This window comes from Xiphias gladius, chromosome 14 (genome assembly GCF_016859285.1).
Source record: "Xiphias gladius isolate SHS-SW01 ecotype Sanya breed wild chromosome 14, ASM1685928v1, whole genome shotgun sequence".
Taxonomy (NCBI): Eukaryota; Metazoa; Chordata; class Actinopteri; order Istiophoriformes; family Xiphiidae; genus Xiphias; species Xiphias gladius.
In genome coordinates this window covers 11,235,985-11,257,241 of record NC_053413.1, presented here as the reverse complement: position 1 = coordinate 11,257,241, position 21,257 = coordinate 11,235,985, and the positions used below count along the sequence as shown (strand labels likewise).

Sequence of the window (21,257 nt, the reverse complement as noted above, 5' to 3'; positions counted from 1 at the left end):
TTTATTTGGAAGTGTTGTGAAACAAATTGAAATGTATTCTTTGTTCGCGCTTTTGAACGTGGTTTGGCTGGTTTCACTAGTTGTTAAGGTGCCAATGCCAAAGTCGAACCACAACTGTGTCAATTGTAGTTTCAAATGTGAAACATTTTGTGAGTCGATCATGGTTTTATCTTTATTTCTTTATGGGTTGTATTTTTATTTTTATAATAAGTATTTTCAGTTAACATTCACTCATCCTGCTTGCGTCAAATACGGATCATATCAGCTTTAACTGAACAGGAGTTAAACGCAGGCTGTTTCTCGACAGTCCGTTTAGATTTAACGACCTCACCGTTTAACGTTGGCATTAGGTCATATATATTACGATACTTGCCCTCTACCCCAGTTTGTCCTGCTTTTTGTTAGCCCTTACTTTGTCTTGTACCGGTCCACCTTTTAAACTTCTACGGTCGGGGTTTCACACCCTAGCGGTGCAAAAATAAATGCACGTCCTCGCGTGTAGCTTTGTAACGCTACTCGCGTAGTGTAGCTGCCACACGGGAGCGTTACCTGCACCGGCGGTTGACGCGATGACGGCCGAAACCCGTCTTGAAATGAGCTATGGATACTATTTAACTAAATTGTAGCACCATGTTGTTATAGTTGTCTCTGTGGCGCAATCGGTTAGCGCGTTCGGCTGTTAACCGAAAGGTTGGTGGTTCGAGCCCACCCAGGGACGACCAACATTATGGTTTTTTTTTGTTTTTTAAATTAATTATTATTCTGAACGCAACCATCTTTACTTGAATTGTCTAAACAAATCAGATCATAAGATCGTCTCGGCCACTGAATCTACGCCCATTTCCGCACCTGCGATGACACCAATCCTCCTTCTGTGCAGATGTGCCAGCGGAGCAGATAAAACAAAACACGCAAACTGGATGAGCTTGTTTCCCTTCCTAAGCACAGCACTGGCCTCATCGGTTTCATGTTTAACTTCTAAAACGATCATTTATTTCGTTTGATTTTCGGAAAAGCACTATAATATTAGTTATAAGTAGTTTATAACGTGTATACAATTTTGAGCTCTTATTATTATCATTTCTTGTATGTTAAGTATGTATAATGTTGTGGTTGTGATTTGTCAGCACTGTCACTGTCAGCAGTGTCAAATAAGCTGTTTAAAAAGCCCCGCTGAAAACAGTGATATATGGCAACCACAGGTACCTGGATAGTTATTTCTAAGAATGAGGAAGCAGCTTATTATCAAAGGTACGGGAACAGTCTTAGCAGTTTTGTCTCAGTTGGCTTATAGCGTGACATTTATGTTGGCTGGCCCATCCTAGTCTGACCGACATAGTTTACGTCTTCTTTTTACTAAGCAGCGATGCAGGTTTTTGGGAAAACACTGGCAGGTAAAAGCATTTACCCTGAGGTGGAGCCAAGTGACACTATCCAGACTATCAGAGCCAAAATCCGAGAAAAAGAAGGTACTCTTTAGTGTGAACACGTGAGAAAAAAAAATACACAAGTATCTTCTATGATAGCCTCTGTAGTTTTAGTAACATTTAACATATTCGCGAATGACCAGCGAGATAGTTTCACACAATAGTTCTATTAGCACGAATCCCAGTGTAACTTCATGAATTCCTTATCCATAACCAGGCCCAGAGCATACATTGCCATCATCTCTACAGTTACATACGCTGACTGGACAAGATGTTGACTTGTTGTATTTAACTGTGCCAAGATCTCTGTCTCTTAATGGCACGAGATGAATATCAGTCTCCAATTCAGTCTAGTATCCTGTCCTCCAGTCAAATCTAATGTGATAAAATCTGGTGTGTAACTACCCAAACTTTGTGTGTTGCTGCCTCTTTAAAGATTTCTAGAAAAATTAAATTTGCCAAATGGGAAGGCCTTCACTGACTCCAACAATTCTCGACATCTCCATATTTTAGAAAATGGCTAAATAAACACTCAGTTTACTTCTCATCATATTTACTATTATTTTTTTCCATTGACATACTGCTGTGCCATATTTTTAAACCGAGCAGCCGCATTAATCTCAGTTTTCTAATCTGTTGCCTTGATTTGAACAGAAAGTCTTTCACTTTCAAAGTAAGACCAGGCTTTTTCACACTCGTGACTGTTCTGTCCCAAGGTATCCGCTCTGATCAGCAGCGTCTCGTCTTCGCTGGAAAACAGCTTGAGCATCGATGCACGTTGGCAGATTATACAGAAGGGCGGATGAGACTTCCACAGTGCTAAACTATCACTACTGTTATCAGGTATTGTTGTCTACAGCCATTTTCATCGTTGTTGTATCATGGTTATTTGCCCATTTCTCTCCTTCCTCAGAGTCCACCCTCCACCTTGTCCTGCGTCTGGGGGGGGGGGGGCATCATTGAGCCATCCCTGAGACAGCTGGCTAAAAAGTACAACTGTGACAAGATGGTCTGCCGCAAGTATGAATGCAGACTTAGCACACTGTTATATTAGTGGGATCGAACTCATTCTCAGAGAGAGCAGGGAGAGGACAATCGGCCTTTACTGCAGAAGCCTGTTTCTGTGGCAATGAAATATATCAAATGCAAAATCTCCACTTGCTAGAGACAGAGAGATTTCCTACCGTGTTTTTTTTGTTTTTTTTACCATTTCATTTCATTATGATGTCATTAATAGCCTACAACTGTGTGGGTGTGTGTTTGTTTGGGGGGTGGGGGGGGTGTTTGCAGGATAGATTTGTTAAAGGGAAGAAAAGAAAAGCAGCTGATGCTCATTGAGGAGACATCTGTCTTGCTTTCATGTTCACACATTGTAGCAGGAGAGTCTTGTGTCTTTTATGGTGTTAAAGTATTTGTCGGTTTGGGAAAATTTTATCTTAATTTTTCTTTTGCATAACAGTAACTTACGACAGGATATGAGTTCATGATCACGATAATCTTAGTGACATAAAATACATTTAAATTTAGTTGAATTTGTTATGAATTTCCCCGCTTTTGTTAACGCTTGATAAAAAGTAGATGTGGAAAGCGTGGAGAGGGTGGCATGGCCTTTTCCCTGTTTCCAACAGGGTCATGAGAGAAGACGTCTGACAACTACTATCCAAACTAAATGGTACCATTGTTGGTTGGCTGGTAGAGTTCAAATAGTTTGAATCTAATCAGTGGGTTTTCAAGGCTCCTACTAAGCCACTTAGCCATTTAGATTTTCGTCTAATGAAACTATGGCTTACAACTGGAAAGGTAGCAATAAAAAGCCTGAACAAAGCGAAGTAGACAGCTGGAATCAATGATCTGTGTTGTATATAAAACATTTTGACCAGCAAGACTGATAATAGTTCATTATGGCCTTTTAAATTAGGATTTTCTGGCTTGGTCAATGAATCACTCTCTCGAGCTCCTAGATAGTAAAGGTCAATATAAGTCGCTTTCATTTACTTGCTGTAACCATTTGGATTCATATTACAGTAGAAATAAAATTAATTCAACCAGATGGTCCACACAAATAAAGTACATTCAGATGACTGAGTGACTGTATTCTTTGCTTTTATTTCCAAACTGTCATGGCAACAGCTCAAAGTTTGAGACATAGAGCTGGCATGACTTTCCACAATCATCCATAAAATAGAACAGTAAGGCTTGAAAAAAAAAAAAAAATGAATACAAACAGCATTATAGACCATGTTAAACAATACAGTCTGTGTGATTAAAAAAAATGTGAACTAGACATTCTGTTTTTCTGCTTTCATACAGCGCAGCAACACTCTCAAGGCCTATGGCATACAAGTATTGTCCACAGCTAAAGTTAACGTGCTGAAAAACGACAGAAGGCAGAAAAAAATCTCTTAAATTTCCTTGAATGCGTCACACCAATCAGAGCGACACGTTTATTAAGATGTGCAGCGATCATTAATAAGTTGCTAAATTAGCAGTGTGTTAAGAGATGATGCACAGGACGATTATTTAGACTGGGCCAGTCCAAAACTTATCTGTGAGACTAAGAGATGACTTTTATTTCTTATGGTTATTCATTAATTACTTTAGCATTATTGATTTATATCATTCTGAAAACACTTTTTCCTAAATTTGATTGCAGAATATATCCTATCTACTAACATGTGCTTAAGAGTTACTGTAACTTATTTTAGATTTAAAGGTTCCTTACGAGCCTAAATGAAGATGTGGTAATAGACGAGCTGCTGAAAAACCTTATCAATGACTCTGCTCTTAACATTTGATCTTTGGTGTCAATATTCGGATCTACCATTTAAGTTCAAGTTGTGTGTCAATGCTTCACCCCAATATCAAACACTATTAGCATAATATTTCACTGACCGTGAATATATGTCATTGCTTATTCCTGTGGAATGCACCACCTAGAACCACTCTGTCTTTCACTTTACAGCTACAACTACAAGACCGTACACAACTTTTGTTGACTGTTGATTCAGTAATAATTATGTTATATGCACGTTGTTAAATAGGCAAATCTCTTCAATGTAATTTTGTCTTGTGCGCTCTTTTATTTCCATTCACTTCCATTCACCACTCCATTGAATACAATGTCCCTTTCCCTATATGCATGGACTCATTTTGTTGTAAAGATGTTTAAATTTCACCTGTCAATTGAAAAAAACAAGGCCTCTTATCGTTCATATTGACACTGCATCGCCGTTTTTTAATACAAAAGTCATACGTATGAAAAACTACAAGCACCAGTTCTCGATATTAAATGTTTAGCACTGTTAAGCACTTACCTTAAAGTTGGTTTATTGCATTGAATGTAACCTTTGAAAGCAACATGAAGCGTTACATTAGACTGGACAAGCAATACCATGTATATGCTGCTGCTTAGGCCAACACCGACAGTATGTTGTTGAGTACAGCAGAGCCACTGCTGCAACGCAGACATGGAGTAACCTTCCTGCAGCCGTGGTGGTTCTTGTGCTTGAAGAGGACAGGGACCAGCTCCATCTTGTTTTGCTTACTCCTTGCCGCCGTGGCCACGGACCCTGTCTTTTGTTCCAGCTCTCTCATGGATTGTGGTTTTCCCTCTTATTTGTCAATGAGTTTAACCAGGCTCTGGCGGAGGTCATTGAGGTCAAAGATCTTGATGTCCAGACTTTCGATGGCCCTCTGGATCTCAGTGTCCATGCGATCCCGTTCCTCCAGAGAGTTACTCAGGTTCTGCTCTGTGTTCTGGACGCGCCGCTCCAACTCTGAATTACGCATCTCCATCTCCTGCAGAGAAGGGGAATCAAAGGGACAGGCCAAGCAGGGGAAATTTCAAAAAATTAAAACTAACTACTGTTTATTTCACTATTACTCAACAAATGTGGACATCATTTATGAAAGCATATTACGCTGCTGTAATAATTACACTCCTACCCGTAATCTGTGTATGGCCTCATCCCTGTCATGTTCCATTTCGTGGTACTCTGCTTTCTTGCTTTGCAAAATGTGGATTTCCTGGACAGGAATGAAGAGTACCCATAAGTTTGAGCAGCTGCATCATTCATCTGCGCCTGTGACAAAACATTGCAGCTTTCCACCTCTGACTCCAGCTGATGATAAAATGGAACGATAAGGCACCAACCTCATCTTTTGCCTTCAGCAGGGCCTCAAGTTCCTCCAGAGACTGGGTAAGCTCATCCTTCAGCAGGTCGCTGGGGCCTTGGCCTCCATGGGCCTCCAGTTCAGCCACCTTACGACATATGCGCATTGCGCCCACGCACACACACGCACGCACACAATGAAATCACGTTCAGCATGTGGGACATGACTTCACACAAAAATCTTAAATTGGATGTTTGGTCACTCTCACATCCACAAAGCAGTCACTATTCTCAAAAAACTTAGGGCCTAGATGACGTTTACATGAAAGTTTAGTTATTCCCTACGAGGTACTACACAGCAAGCCCCCAAAGTAACTAGAAGTCTCTCAGGTCAGCTCACTAGTGTCTACTGGATCTTCCCCCAAAGTCTGAAATAGTTTACCTCTCACTATCATTATTATTGTTATTTCTGCTTTGTCAGTACTATTTTGTTGCTCATGGGTTTATTACTTTCCCATCTGTTTGACATTTTCATGCTAGATGCTTTTATCTTGAAGTATTTTAAATTTTTAAAAAGTTTCATATAAACAAATCTTTTCTCACTTACTATTACAAATAAACTTAGATTGTGTAAAGGCTAATAGGAACCCGTCTCGTTTGGTCTATCAGTTAGTCTTATGTGGAATTTTATGTAGCCTATTGCAATGGAAATCTATACTGAAGTTAAAAATCATGCTCCAATACATGTGGTTAATAGCATGTTATAAAAATATTGAGCAAAACATTAACATAATTTAAAAAATTGCTGTATTTCTGTAATTCTTCAAAGCTTTTATTAGACAGTATCAGTGTTCCTAATGTACACACAAAACATGAAAAACATTTTAATCTGCCTCTGATCTACAAAGAGGACCACTCGACACTACACCGTGGCGCTGTCAAAGCCAAACAGTTAACAACACTCTATAGGATTTAGTTTCTTAGGGAGAATTTTCAGCCTGACATACTATCAATTTTATCTGCTTATCATGACTCATATTTTTGCTTGACTGTAACTATAACTTCATCTACAACTAGGATTCATCAACAGGCAGATGATCACCATCATCAGGTAAACAGGAGCGACATCCTCACTGCACTGTCATCTGGGCCCCATGAATCGTAAAGAAAGAGAAGGAGTCCTCTAAAAATGCCCCCGTGTCTGACAGAGACAGACTGGATTATTTTAAGCCGTGTATGGTTGAGACTAGAAGGAGCGGCAGAAAGAAGAAGAAGAAAAAGAAGAGAGAACCGAGTGGATGCCAGCTCCCTCTGGTGATTTTTCATTTTTTCCTAACTGGGGCATTGAAAGTAGGATATTGCTGTCCTACAAACCCCTCTCCCTCTCACATCACCCCAGAGACGTGAACCATTTTCAGCCACCTGGTCCCCTTCCTCAGATACAGGGAACAAGAACTTGGGCTAAAGTAAACAGGGTTCTCACTTGTGTGAATTCATTTGGACTAAAATGGTTAAAACTGTTTCTTGTTGAAATACCAGACAAGTGCTAGAGAACTAAAAAGCAGGGATCGATTACTGTAAAGCCGGGCTATAATGGAAAGGAATCAAGGTATTAAAGCCTTAAATCAGAGAGGTTTGTAATTGTCAGCCTGAGGCGAGGTCGTTCCTAGAGGAGTCGGCTACCAGCAAAGGTGAAAATACCTTTTATTGATGAATGGGGATTCGGGGGAGTGTAGGCATCTGTATCCACTGGAACCTAATAGGTAATTCAAGTGTAAAACCCTCCTGAGGCTCGGTGTATTTAGACCAAACTCCCTTGCGGTGAAATGTGACATTTTCTGTGCGCATGCTGTAGTGAAACGGTTCAACCAGCAGCGAACAACTTGATTAAAGCTTTGCAGGGGAAACGCCTGCAGCACAAGTCATGTTAGAGAATGATGTAGTGTGTTACCAGCCTGACTGACTTGCCCTTTTTTTCATGGTACAGTGAAACCAAGGATATGAAGTGTCTGAAAGCAATGACACAATCAAAACCAGCGTGACCTTCCTCAGCAGAGAAAGACGTGCGATTGTCATTACTGAAAGCACGAGATTGACAGGCCGAGTCCCGTCAGCCTCACACCTTGTTCTTGGTTGAGCAAGGTTGTTCTTCAGCAATAACCTGAGCGTCTGTTCTTGATACAGAGCTTCACAGCTCCAGCGTTGACAGTTAGGTGTGACCTCAACCATCAGCTTGGACCTTGCAGGATACTGCAGAATGAACAAGCACTTGGCTGCACATGAAGGCCAAAGGACTTCAGAAGCCACAAGAGAGAACAACTGCTTTTCAGTGTTCGACTCAATAATGCATGAATGATTTTTGGACCAATTTAATTTCCCCTTAACCATCTGTGTGTGGGAACTTAAAAGTCTGCAATTCACCTCTTGACAATGGAGAAATTCAGAGCACATAGAGGATCTGGGTATATTGATCTATTGAATTTTACATGATACATTTGATACCAAACACTTTTGGTTTCCTTCTTAGGTATCAACTATTTGCAAAAACATCTAGAAAATAACTCAAAGTTTACTGTGTAAAAATCAAGCTCTTATCTTCTGTTGCAGCAAAAAGCAGCTCTAAACCACGAGGTTTATACGACTGACACTCTGGATTAAGCATCCATGCAGTTATTACAAAAGAAAACTGATTTAATATCTGACATGAGATATTTAAATACTTTTATCATTTATTTATTTAAATCTCCACTTTTATTACCTGAGATTTGTCATTTGGGCAAACACAGAAATTTTTTACATTGGAGCTCTGAACCTACTAATCCCGTAGTTTGGCGATTTTTTTTTTTTGGATAATGGCTAATTCACTGTCAAGGATAAGCAAACTTAAACATAGCACCTTCAACGTGCCCTCTGTGGCTGAGAGTACCTGTTCTCGCAGCCTCTCGGTCTCCTCCTGATACGCCGCCAGCTGTTTCTTCCACTGCTCCACATTAGCATTAGCCTCGTGCAAAGCTGCCACCAACTTGGAGTTGCTGTCCTGCAGAGTGAAGAGCTCAGCTTCCAGGTTCATCTCACAAATAGACCTAAAAAAAAAAAAAAAAAAAACAAGACTGGAAACCAGGAATACATATTACATCATACATATTATACTGTACATACAAGCCTTAGGATAATATCGCTTATATGGCACATAATTATTACACATATTTTCAGGCAAAATGGCCAAGAAGTCATTAAAAAAAATGTGAATTTGAACATTTAAAATTTGGATGTGACGGAAATTTCCAGAAAAGCTACTACATAGACCTCGGTGGGAGACTGTTTTGTCAACATATTTTTTTCAACGTCAAGAATGAACTTTACTTCTTAACAATAACACACTTCACAGGTGGTACATTACATTATATATTCAGAAATATACCAACAACCTCGATTGTACCTTAATGAACACTAATTTTTACGACGTTTTAATCAGAGGACAGTGTTACGAAAATGTCAATCTCTCGCTTAACTACTGTACATACAGTAATGCTCTTTGGATAAAGTCCATTCTGTGGAGTCAAATTTGACTGCAGACCAACCTGTGTGTAACTAACCAAGGTTAAGGGAGCCAGGTTTCAATTCTAAACTGCAGTGACTGATTTTACTGATTAGAATTTCCTCATCTCTGTGGCTTGCACTGCCTTTGACTGGAATGAAAACCTGCCACATCTTGTCTACCCATGGCATGTGGCTGCCTTTTGCTAACTAGTTTTTGAAACTGAAGGTCCATCTGACTTCACACAGCAACATGTGGCTGAATACTATAGCTTGCTGTGTAGTAACAGCCAAAGTTCCCCTCTGCCAAAACTTTGAAGCATGATGAAACCCCGCTGGCCTTGTTTAACACAAGGCACCGAGCCACCGCAACACTGTTAAGGAGGCTATACCGGGGACTGCAGCCTGCAGCATCAAACCTAAAGCCCAGAGTGAAGGTCATTTCACAGGTCTTGTAACAGAGCAACGATACACTCATTGAAATGCCTAAACAAGACCAAACTGTTCCCACAGTAATCCTCCAGTCCTGGAGGGTTGACTATTGAAAGTCATCTTTATCAAAAGACTGAATATGGCATTTAAAGGCAACTTTTTCATAAGGCATTATAGACTTTAACTAAGTTGGATCATCAAATTTAAGACATTTGTTAGCATCAGGGGACAAAGAAGTAGAAGATAGTGGCCATGCTCATTGGCCAAGATGACTGCCAAAAATTTGGCATCACAGAGTCTCTTTTGTGTAGTTCTTCAAATTTTTATTTTCCATTACAGTGATACCGTCCTGCTGATCTTGGTTCCATATAAAATTGTTGTGAGCATAAAACATCACTATCTGTGAGGCTTAAGGCTGAATCTTACTACAGACTGGTTACACAATGTATTTAGTCCCAATATGACATTCATTCATATAAAGACAGTAAAAGAGGCCTCTTCCCAGTCTATGGGCACACCTACTGTACATGCCACATGACTCTACAAAATACGTGAGGGACATATGAGATTGTTAAACCTCATCGATTTCAATCAATTTTTCTACAATCTGCAGAAAGGATCAGCAGCTCTTCATCTTTGATCCTTCGCCTTCGTTCTGTCCCTCTACATCTTGAAGGCTTGAGGTTGTCACATGGCAAAAGTTTACCATGGTAACCATTCAGAAGGCGCTCTCTGTTTTAATAATTGGACTGTAGGATATAAAAGCACTGCGGATGGCTCAAAGGGCTGAATGAAGGGATATTTACAAACTTTACATGATGTGTGAATACTGGAACCATCGTAAGGAGGGTTCGTTTGTTAAGATGACGACTGGTGCAAAATTGCACGATTACTAAAATTACATAATGCTGCAATTGTCAAAAAACATCTTTAGCATTCTCAATGACTTGACAACAATTGACCTCATAGCTTCATACTTAGCATACAGACACCAGAGTGGTTTATTGATTATTCTTTCAACAATATGACACTGTAAAAATAATTTCATGCGTTTAACAAAAACTTCTTAGCACAGAGCCCATTTACTGACGATTTACTGGAGCTTTCAGCGACAACGGGAGTTTTTATCTGTTGTCACGGAGATTGGTTACCACTATCCTCGTCAGTTCCATTCTCAGATCATGTGACAGCAACTGAAGCATCTGCATGACAACTGAGCAACTCCATCCGCTGGTGAAAGCTATGAGATGCATGTTTGTGAGCCATGGATAACGCAGTAACGCTCTTGTTTCTAATCCGTCATCAACTTTGAACTTTGTGAGCAGCAAAGTTGAGTAGAAAGAAAGTGGGTGTTGGCAATGCCTGACTTTTGAAGAGCAAGTAGACACACAATCACCAGACTGACACCGCATTCTTAACACCTAAACGAAACAAGCATTTCACAAAGGGATTCCTATCACAGTGTTTAACTGTTGTTCTGAACAGAAGGTGAGATTGGACTCTGAAAAAGGAGAAGAAAGGGTTTTTGGTCTCTTCAGTTTCTATTCTGTTGGTGTGTGTGTGTGTGTGTGTGTGTGTGTGTGTGCATAACTCGGTTACCCTTCAGAGAGCATCTTTTTAATACGCTCCTTCTCAGACGATAGAGTGATGTCTGCGCTCTGGCTGCGGAACAGCTTGTCCTCCGGCCCATTCACGCACATCACAGGTGGAGACTGGAGTTCATCGGAAAGGTCCTGAGAAACACATCAGTAAATGGACTCTCCTAATAACACACACATCATTATAACAAAACAGAATCTCAACACCAAACGAATTATTCAGAGAAAGGCTTCTCAGAAGAACTACTTTTACATCTGAAAATCCAGTTATTTAAATTAAAAACCGATAAAAAAGTTAAAAGTACACAGCAGAACTACTGTAAAAAAAAAAAAGCTTTCTATTTTCTATTTACTGACAGAAAGAAAAAGAAAGACTTTCAGAGTGTATTTGCACACAAAGGGAATCTGTTGTGCTTTAAATGATCTCCAGAGACAGTTTCTGTTTTTGTGTGCTGCCAAATGATACTTGGCTTTTCAGGATTAAGAAGTTAAAACAATAATTAAGGACTCACCTGCGAGAACTACAGAGGGAATCCATCAGGTAGCAAAACAGACAAAGAAACATGTCAACACAAAGCACACCACACATAATGACCTTTTCACAGTGTCACAATCACAGTTATACTTCGCTGTATGATCGGTTAGCAAGAATCAAGTGCAACCGATTGGCACATTTGGCGATTTACTGGAGCTTTGGCTTCTCTGATGTGTTCATTAAATCGATAAAGACGTGGAGTGAGAGACAACGCTTGGGACAACACTCTGTTAGAGTTAAAGAGAAACGGGCATGTTCCTCATGACCAAGCATATGTAACTGATGGGTAATTATTCTCTATTGATCAAAAGAGCCCTGAGCTGATTACATTTTCATCACTACAGTGTTTGAGACAGAGGCTTCTCAGTAGCAGTGGGTAGCAAATGCAGATGAGGTGCACTGCTGAGCAGCACGGGATAATTTTACCATCGTCCTAGTTTTTCCTCACTTTCACTCCCCTCCGAGACAAGTGACCCAGCTCATCTCTCTTTTGCCTCTCGTTCCTTTCTCTCCTTCCCTCCTTTGATTCAATCAAAGCAGCGCATTCATCCAACCTTGGCCTGTCCTCACATGTGTCTCCTCAATCATAAAATGCCAAAAAATGTGTCACTGGATATTTCTGTGGCTCATGACAAAGTTTTCACATTTACACTTTCTGCCTGATGCCTGCAGAGGCTAGATCTACTGTCATGTTGACATTTTTTTTTTTTATCTAAAAGGGTAGAGCTCACCTGAGGAGCAGCGATGGTAAGTGCTGTGTTGGCCAGTTCTTTATCCTGCGACTTTTCTCGTGCCAGACGAGCTGCATCTTTCACCTCCTTAAACTTCTCTGAGAACTTTTCAAAAGAGGACAGGTGATAAAGTGTTTCAGGTAATGACACATTAATAATTAAGCACTAGTTAATCATTGGAAATGTACAGTGAATGAAAAATTTCTCAATTTTTTTCAGGGCTTTAACCTCTGTAGACTTTGGTATAATTTACCTGGTGCAGCTGTTGCTCTGTAGCGAAACCCAGACCATAGACAGTGTTGGCCCTGCTGTCCGCCCACTGACCGAACTTCTGGGACGTCTTGGTGAACGTCATGCTGGGTGTAACGGTGCAATTGATAATTGCCTGCAGATGCAGAGATAACAGAAGTGATCATCCCATCAGATGGGTTTACAACATGTGAACAAAACAGAAGATTCTGTTTGGATTCTGGTTCTTGCAGCAGACACAAGAATTCAGACAAATCAAAGTTGAAGCGTGAATAAGCAATGCTAGTATTGGTTTTTTTATTACGGGAGAAAATGAGAGGGTCGGAGAAAGGTGACTGCCACGTATTTTTTCTTTTTGCTAAAGGGAGAGTAGACAGGAGAGGGTCTATTAACTTTTTCTCATGCCAAATTCATTCATGCAGATTTATTCAGAAACAGAGGGTCGTTGGGATTTTTAAAATAATTTTCTTATGTTTGCCAAAAATATGTTATATTGGGATACTGGGGGAGGGTATTGATTTTTTCCTTAGTCAAGGAGATCCAAAGGTCCAAAGAAAATACTGATAACATTGGAGAGGCTCTTGCTTTTTTATAAAATGAAATATAAGATTCAGCCACACTTCACATGCAGGACTCTTTGTACAGTCCCTAACTTCCTTGTTTTAAGTAATATTATACTACACTAGGCCTTGTTTGAGAAACAATAACACTATAGCATCTTATGCACAAACTGTGATCTTTTTTAAAAACATTTTTAGTCCTAGTGCAGGAAAGCAATAGAAGAGCAAAGTTAAATAAATAGATGAACTATGATGACTAAAACATAAAATATTAAAAATGTCACGTTTTTTGGAAATAAAGGTTTTAAACCTAGATAAACCTTGTCACATTGAGATAACTTCATGTTTCACATGTTTGCTGGAAAAGTGAAGAACACAGGAAAACGTTTGTACATAGTGTGACATTTGTGAAGCATTAATTCTCCACTGGGATTACTGGCAGTCAGCTATTTTCAAGCACTTTCTCCCTTGAGACATGTTTGTTCTTTTAAAAATGACTGTTTTGAACATGATGATCAAACACCAGAGCTCTGCCTCATCGTAAGCTCTTATTGTTTAAAGTAAGAACAGAGGCAAATTTAACTGACATTTCTGCCAAAAGATGGGCAGCAGTAAAGATGCACAAACACAGCACATCCACCAGGTTCATCACCTCATTGTCAGGGTAGTGGCTGAAGCCACCTCTTTCCCCCGTGTGCACATGAGGAAAAAATATTAGAACCGACCTATTTATAAACCTTTTTACGTCATCTCCAGCGTTACAATAATGGGACGATTAAAAATCCCAGAATTGCAGGGCAATGGCAGCTTAGGCGGAAGCTTTCTCTTTCTTCTCTCCCCTCCAACAAATGATTACATGAACTCTACAGTCTGCATCTCTATGGTTTGACATAACATGTTGGACAGTGGCAGCAGCAGTGAAGATTATCCTGGAGGCATACACCAGTCCTGGCAGGATTGGGCTGCTGAACGACCAACTGCCACACCGCAGTGCCATCTGGGAGGCAGGAATGTGGGTCAGACCAGAGGTGCTAAGAAGAGATCAGATAGACCACACCCCTCCCTCCACCTCAGTGCGCGATGTTCCTCATAAGCTAAATCCACAGGCCTGCGAGAAAAACGCTCTCAGCTGATGTGTTGAAACTCACTGTGGTTTTGTTTAATGCGTATTTCATAACCTCTTGATTTTCCGGTAGGAGTATGGTTGGCTCAGAGGAAAATCATTGTGGAGCTGCTGTTTGTCCTGCTTTGTTTGGCCTCTGGCTTTGTTACAAATAGTGAAAGGCCTCTTTTAATGCCAAGGCCACCAGCTTCACTGCAATCAAACAGTACAACACTACTTTGAGAGAAATCCCTCAGAAATACATCATTTGCATATTACTCCTGGGCAACCAAATTCTGCAAATACATCTCGTTTTTGTTTTAAAACTTTGGCTTTACTACCGTTTTCCTCCCCCTCACCTTGGTCCCACCCACGCTGATGATGCGGTAGACATTACGGTTGGCATCATAGAAGAAGGACACCGTGACGGCATGCTTGCTGGCAGGGATCCAGTTCCTCTTGGTGGCAGGGTCGATCTGGAAAACATGGGCCCGGGCACTGAAGATCGGCTGGTCCCTGGAGGAGGAAACACAGAGACGATGATGAGATATGGCAAGAACATTTTTGATCATATAGGGAATGTCAAAGTGCAAAAATCCCTCCACAGACTTCAGGTCTACTAACTATGATTTAGAAGTAACTGAATAGGATGTTGTAAACCTTGGGTGACCATCAGGAAGTTTTAGATATGTTAAAATCATTAAAACAAGACAAATCTTTTTACATGGACTGAAATGTGTTTTTTCTCATGAGTTGAATATTTGAACCTTTAAAACTTCTTCCATTAAAACTCATTATTGTATAATCCGGCACATTTTGTGTCTTGATTTTGCTCAAAAGTTAAATTCTTGATTATTTTCATAATGAGACATCTCCGTCTGTGTCTCTGCCATCCAGGGATAGATGGTAGGATCATCCTTTGGCTGGCTTTCCTGCATCATTCACTTCAAATCCACAGGCCTGCGAGAAAGACGCTCTCAGTGTGTTGAAACTCACTGTGGTTTTGTTTAATGCGTATTTCATAACCTCTTGATTTTCCGGTAGGAGTATGGTTGGCTCAGAGGAAAATCATTGTGGAGCTGCTGTTTGTCCTGCTTTGTTTGGCCTCTGGCTTTGTTACAAATAGTGAAAGGCCTCTTTTAATGCCAAGGCCACCAGCTTCACTGCAATCAAACAGTACAACACTACTTTGAGAGAAATCCCTCAGAAATACATCATTTGCATATTACTCCTGGGCAACCAAATTCTGGAAATACATCTCGTTTTTGTTTTAAAACTTTGGCTTTACTACCGTTTTCCTCCCCCTCACCTTGGTCCCACCCACGCTGATGATGCGGTAGACATTACGGTTGGCATCATAGAAGAAGGACACCGTGACGGCATGCTTGCTGGCAGGGATCCAGTTCCTCTTGGTGGCAGGGTCGATCTGGAAAACATGGGCCCGGGCGCTGAAGATCGGCTGGTCCCTGGAGGAGGAAACACAGAGACGATGATGAGATATGGCAAGAACATTTTTGATCATATAGGGAATGTCAAAGTGCAAAAATCCCTCCACAGACTTCAGGTCTACTAACTATGATTTAGAAGTAACTGAATAGGATGTTGTAAACCTTGGGTGACCATCAGGAAGTTTTAGATATGTTAAAATCATTAAAACAAGACAAATCTTTTTACATGGACTGAAATGTGTTTTTTCTCATGAGTTGAATATTTGAACCTTTAAAACTTCTTCCATTAAAACTCATTATTGTATAATCCGGCACATTTTGTGTCTTGATTTTGCTCAAAAGTTAAATTCTTGATTATTTTCATACTGAGACATCTCCGTCTGTGTCTCTGCCATCCAGGGATAGATGGTAGGATCATCCTTTGGCTGGCTTTCCTGCATCATTCACCAACCATACAGGGCCGTGATTTAACTGGCAAATGATGTTGACTAAAACGCTCTGAACCCTCTCCCGAGTCGTTCACCCTCCACCCTCTGCTCTGCTCCTGGCAGTGTTTGCAGAGATGTATCCTGGATACGAGGTAAATATATCAAAACAACAAAGTCACTAGTGTTGGGAATTGGTTTAGCCACTGTTGCGGTATGAATAGCAAGACTGCTAAAAGTCTTCTTCCTTTTGGGCTGGAGTCAGTCCGGTCCAGTCAGTACATTTACGGCACTGTATATTCCCACACTTTGATATAAAATAAAGCAGAGTACATAGGACAAAATACTGACTAAAAGTTATGTCTATCTACGTACGCGACCAAATTTTACTGCTGAAATTTTGACCTCATGATGGTGGTAGATGAAAAGTCTCAAAAGTTTTTCCAATTTACTCTGACATGGATGCCTGTACCAGATTTCATAACCCATCCAACAGTTTTCAAATAGATTTTTCACTCAAGATAACAAATATCAACCTCATGATGTCACTAGATGAAAAGACAGGAAATCGCCAAGGTCATTGGGATTAATCTTCTAGAGACCATGGATATCTGCACCAAATATCATGGCAATTCATTCAATAGTTGTCGAGATATTTCAGTCTGGACCAAAGTGGTAGACTAACAGATTGACATGGCCATCCCTAGAGCCCCGCCACTAGCATGGCTAAAAACACCATCGACAACTTACTACAAAATAAATCATGGACAAGGTCGTGGATGAAATAATGTTAATAAAAGGAGAATCAAGTGAGCTGAAAAGCTGAAAGACAGGACTGACTATCTCACTGGCCATCCCACCATACCGAATATGGTAGTTAGGGAGCCCAAGACATCCAAGCTGAGGTGTTCACTTTGCAGGTCTTCTCTCTGAAATGTCTTTAAATTGAGGCAGACAGATTATAAACCCAACACTGATGTTTTTGGGTAACAGCGATAGTGAACATTGCCATTAATGTGAATCAAACAGACAATACCAACATCGATTAGACACTCAGGAATATTAGTATCACGACAAGATGCTGCTGTTCTTCACTCATAATATCTAATACACTCAAAATATTTCCTAAAAAGCCCAATTAAAGTATGAAATGGTAAGAAAGAGGACACTTCTTCCTCTATGCAGTATCGTAAATTGCTGTGGCTGTTCCCGGTAGAAGTATATGATTTTGGCCAGTCACTGTGCATTTATATCTGACCCCATTAGTGACACACAAATCCAGTAATGGCCTCTCTGTGTCGTCTCACTGCAGGAGATCACGATAGAAAGGAACACTGTAAGGACTCGTGCATTCACAGCATTTCAAGGAATGACTGTGAAGATGTTTATACGAACAGTGGCATTTCGACGACACACTCCAGGCTGAATATAACCTGCGCTATAAGTCCTCTCATCTCCCACTGATCCACCTGTTGTTAGTGGATCTGCTGCTTAGTTTCCACTGATCTGAGGACTGATATAAACTTGATATAATTCAAACTGTCTTCATGGAAGAATCTGATATAATGTTTTGGTTATGTAGTCCTTTTAAGTATCTGCTTAATGCTTGCGTATGATTTTGACTTTTACTACTTTTACATAATGCAATAACTTTAACTGATTGCAGTGAAGAAGATGGCAAGCGGAAATACAATTCATTCTTCAAGACAAAACAAGGAAGAATTTCAATTTAAAGCCACCTAAATTTTTTTAAAGTGGCACTTCACCGATGTAGGAGTTTGTCTCCCAATGATGCAGCGGAGATATCGTCTTTTTTATTCCAAACATTCTTCCTCCCTGTCAAAACCTGGCACCTACCTCGTGCCGCTAGCCTCATGCAGATATCAGGATTGGACTAAAGAGGTCCGGTGAGCTCACTTCTTTTTTCATTTTCAAACTTGTGGTCTTCAAACCCAACGCTGACTCAAGTAACATCACTTGAGGCACCTGAAGACTTGTAGCAGCTCCCTCTGGAGCCAGGAAAGACTTTATATAAGTTTTTACACATATGCAGTAGCACTCCCTCAAGACCTTTACGCAACACTTTGATGTGTAACATTGGTGGAGCTTTAACTGCTTTAATGGTTGAGAGATTTAACTCTCAACCATCGGACACATCTAAGTTACATAAAGATACAGTGTTTCAATAAAAATACATAAATAAATAAAGATTTCCCTGAAAATATAACTAATGTGATTGATTATATTTAGGTCTGCAGCTAACAATGATTTTCCCTTATCAATTATTCAGCTGATTTTGACCGATCGATTAATTATTTGGTCTCTAATATGTCAGAAAATAGTGAAAAGTGCTGCAATTTCTTATAGGCTAAGATGAAAACATTGCTTCTCTTGTCTGGCCAGAAATCAAAAACCCAAAGATATTCAGTCTATTGTCATATAAGAAAAAGTAAAACATTTGAGAAGCTGGAACTAGTTAATATTCTGAATTTGTCCCGAAAAAATGTCTTAAACAATCGATTATCAATGTAGCTGTAAATTTACATTCTGTCAATCAACTAATCAATTAATTCTTGCAGCTCTATTTATACTGCTGGTTGTTTGCCCTGGAGGTCCTTTCCTTTTATTTAGCTCTACGTCATTGAGGCCTGGCCATCCCTCACATGTTTTTGTAGGGCCCATATTACATACAGCCAATGACGTTAGCGATACTGCCGAAGACTCACATTGAAGCGTCACTCACTTTCGTTGTGCTGTCCAGAAGGGCAGTGGCAACAATTATAGAGTTGTCCTATTACTACCATGCTTTGACCTTGCCTGAGGTTGGGTGTCTGTGCCCTCCTGCTGAATATCTGGCATCTGATGCCTTCTGAGCAACATGCACAACTTCATCGGCACTCATGATCAACCAGGAATCAAACCTGCAACCTGCTAAGGCGTAGTTAGGAATTTTTACACAGTTAAGACCGCATGTTTGAAAAGAGGATCATTGGCTGCAAGTGTGTGTGTATCTGTCAACATTTCCTGAGTGTGAAAATTCTTGTTGAGACACACTCTGGTGGTATAAAGCAGTTTGTGTGCTCATGTTTTTTGGTATATATTGTTAGTTGGACTGCAGTCGATCGCTTCTCAAGGATCTTCAGTCGCTCGACCTTCATCCTCAGCAGATGGATGTGGCCTACAGGGCTTAATGGGGGTGTCTAAGTATAACAAAGCCTGATGGCGATTGGATGGAGGTCAGGGCTGCACCTCAGGATGAATAACCCCACTAATTCCTACCACAATCTACAATATCCGCAATCTGCTTTAGTGAGTTTGTCCTGTCACCCTCTGATCTGATTTATCCAAATCTTTTATACGCAGCCGTTTTAACATTAGAGAGACTATTGACTATGATTTCTAAATTAATGCAAGGAAACGTCCATTATTTCTTTCATTGAGTACCAATCCTCTAGTTCTGCTGGTGCTAAAAGAACAGTAGTGGCTCCTTGCAACTATGTAGTCTTTAAATAATCCATCTAAAAGACGGCAGTACAACCATATCCGATTTCAGTGAACCGCGAACACAACTGGCTGTGGCAGTTCACAGCTGTCCTACGATAGACCAATACTCACATACCCTAAGTACCTCATAACTAAATAATAACAAAGAAGATGATTATAGTGTACCCTAGCCTGTTACAAGCATATTGGACAAATCAGATGTTTCTACATCATAACTTCATACACTAATGCCTGCTCTGCACCTCTATCCTTCTGTTTTAGTTACAACTCCAATAAAGTCACCCTAGGCGCCATGATTACTAAGAATTGTGGATCAAATAAGCTGAAGACTGTGGGGACGCACAGAGCAAACACATTACAGAAGATGATGTTCTTAATTTAGCAGATTCATCAAGTCTGAAATGATCCCGCTCAATCTGTGTTAGTGCAAGGGTGAGAAAGAAACCAGAGCATTGCTCCAGATGCACCACAGAGCGAAAACCATCAGAGGACTGAGGTTATATCACACAAGTTTCCTAATTCTGCGTTGCAGCATTATTGCAATTTCAAATCTTCAGTTTATGTTACTAGGACTGATCTTTTCATAAGGTAAGACCAACTTTCCCTTCCCTCTGAAATCAAGGTCATAAGGTATGTTTTCCAGGTTTATGTAGAGTGGTTGGCATCTCAAGGTCACAAGTACACAAAAAAAAAAAAAAAAAAAAAAATCAAAATTTTAAGTGGAAAAAAATTACAAGGTCAAGCTAGTAAATGTTCAAACTCCAGCTCAAATGTTCGTACCTTTCTCTGTGGCGAGGAAACATCTTACAAGGTGACTGAGACTTCTTTTCTACAAAACAAAAGGGAGAGAGTTGAAGCATTTACCCAACAACTTAGTCCAAACTAGAACAGAAAAAATGAAGAGTTGTTATTAACGGAGTTTGTTCCGTTTGATTTAGCAACAAACTCTTTGCTCTCAATTTTCTCTCTAAGCCTAATTAAATCAGGGCAATAGCACCCCGCCACACTTACCCCATTTCGGTGTAAACCCTTGTTGAGTCGGTTATCTAACAATAATTCCGCACTGAGACTGCTGTTGCTGTCCCACTCGGTCTGTCCCTCGGAGCTACCAGATGCTTTCTTCCTGCTTTATTCTCCGGGGAGGGGGACGTTTGACTGCAAGACGCCACACACAGCTTGCTGCAACCTGCCAAGCGTCGGCACGGTCCCGGTCCTGTCCTGGTCGCCGGGGTCCGCCGACCGCCTCCGCGGAGCACGGAGACTCACAAGCCGGAGGAGGCAGGGCTGCTGACCTCGATGACTAAAGTGCCCGCGGTCCCGCCTGTGTCCATCTTAGACCAAAGGAGCAGCAGCGGGTCTGTCCTCTTCCCTCCGTCTCTCTCTCTCTCTCAGCTCGCCCCGGTGGTCACGGCTCTCTGCCCTCCTGCCTCCGCTGTTCAGCTCTTCATCCAGCCGGCCGCGCGCACTCAACCGCGGGACACACAGCCGACAGTAGAGTACCGCCTGCTGGCTCCGAGGGGCTCCGGGCGGCCGCTACAGCTGTACGAGGCAGCGAAGATCGGACCGGGGATCGGTGTCAACCTGCCTGCAGCCAATG

The 21,257-nt window shown here is 40.8% G+C and overlaps 2 protein-coding genes and 1 non-coding gene across 3 annotated transcripts; 2 read left to right on the top strand and 1 right to left on the bottom strand.

The window, feature by feature from the left end:
* The first annotated feature begins 644 nt into the window (after positions 1–644).
* On the top strand, positions 645–718 carry trnan-guu. Its single transcript has one exon. It is a non-coding gene; the product is annotated as a tRNA-Asn (tRNA).
* Positions 719–1,366: 648 nt separating this feature from the next.
* Positions 1,367–2,481, top strand: LOC120798943 (ubiquitin-like). The gene is given in 4 exon segments (XM_040143737.1): positions 1,367–1,469; positions 2,144–2,221; positions 2,332–2,372; positions 2,374–2,481. Coding segments are annotated over 4 exon segments (330 nt in total).
* A 1,024-nt stretch (positions 2,482–3,505) lies between these two features.
* LOC120799492 (homer protein homolog 3-like) lies at positions 3,506–20,743 on the bottom strand. Its single transcript, XM_040144730.1, has 10 exons — positions 20,672–20,743; positions 20,441–20,489; positions 14,643–14,799; positions 12,626–12,757; positions 12,373–12,477; positions 11,108–11,241; positions 8,466–8,622; positions 5,581–5,688; positions 5,373–5,453; positions 3,506–5,225 (listed from the first exon to the last, which is right to left on the bottom strand). Exons 2-10 carry the CDS (start codon positions 20,461–20,463, stop codon positions 5,040–5,042), a joined length of 1,083 nt encoding a protein of 360 aa, XP_040000664.1. The 5' UTR covers positions 20,464–20,489; positions 20,672–20,743; the 3' UTR covers positions 3,506–5,039.
* Positions 20,744–21,257: the final 514 nt, after the last annotated feature.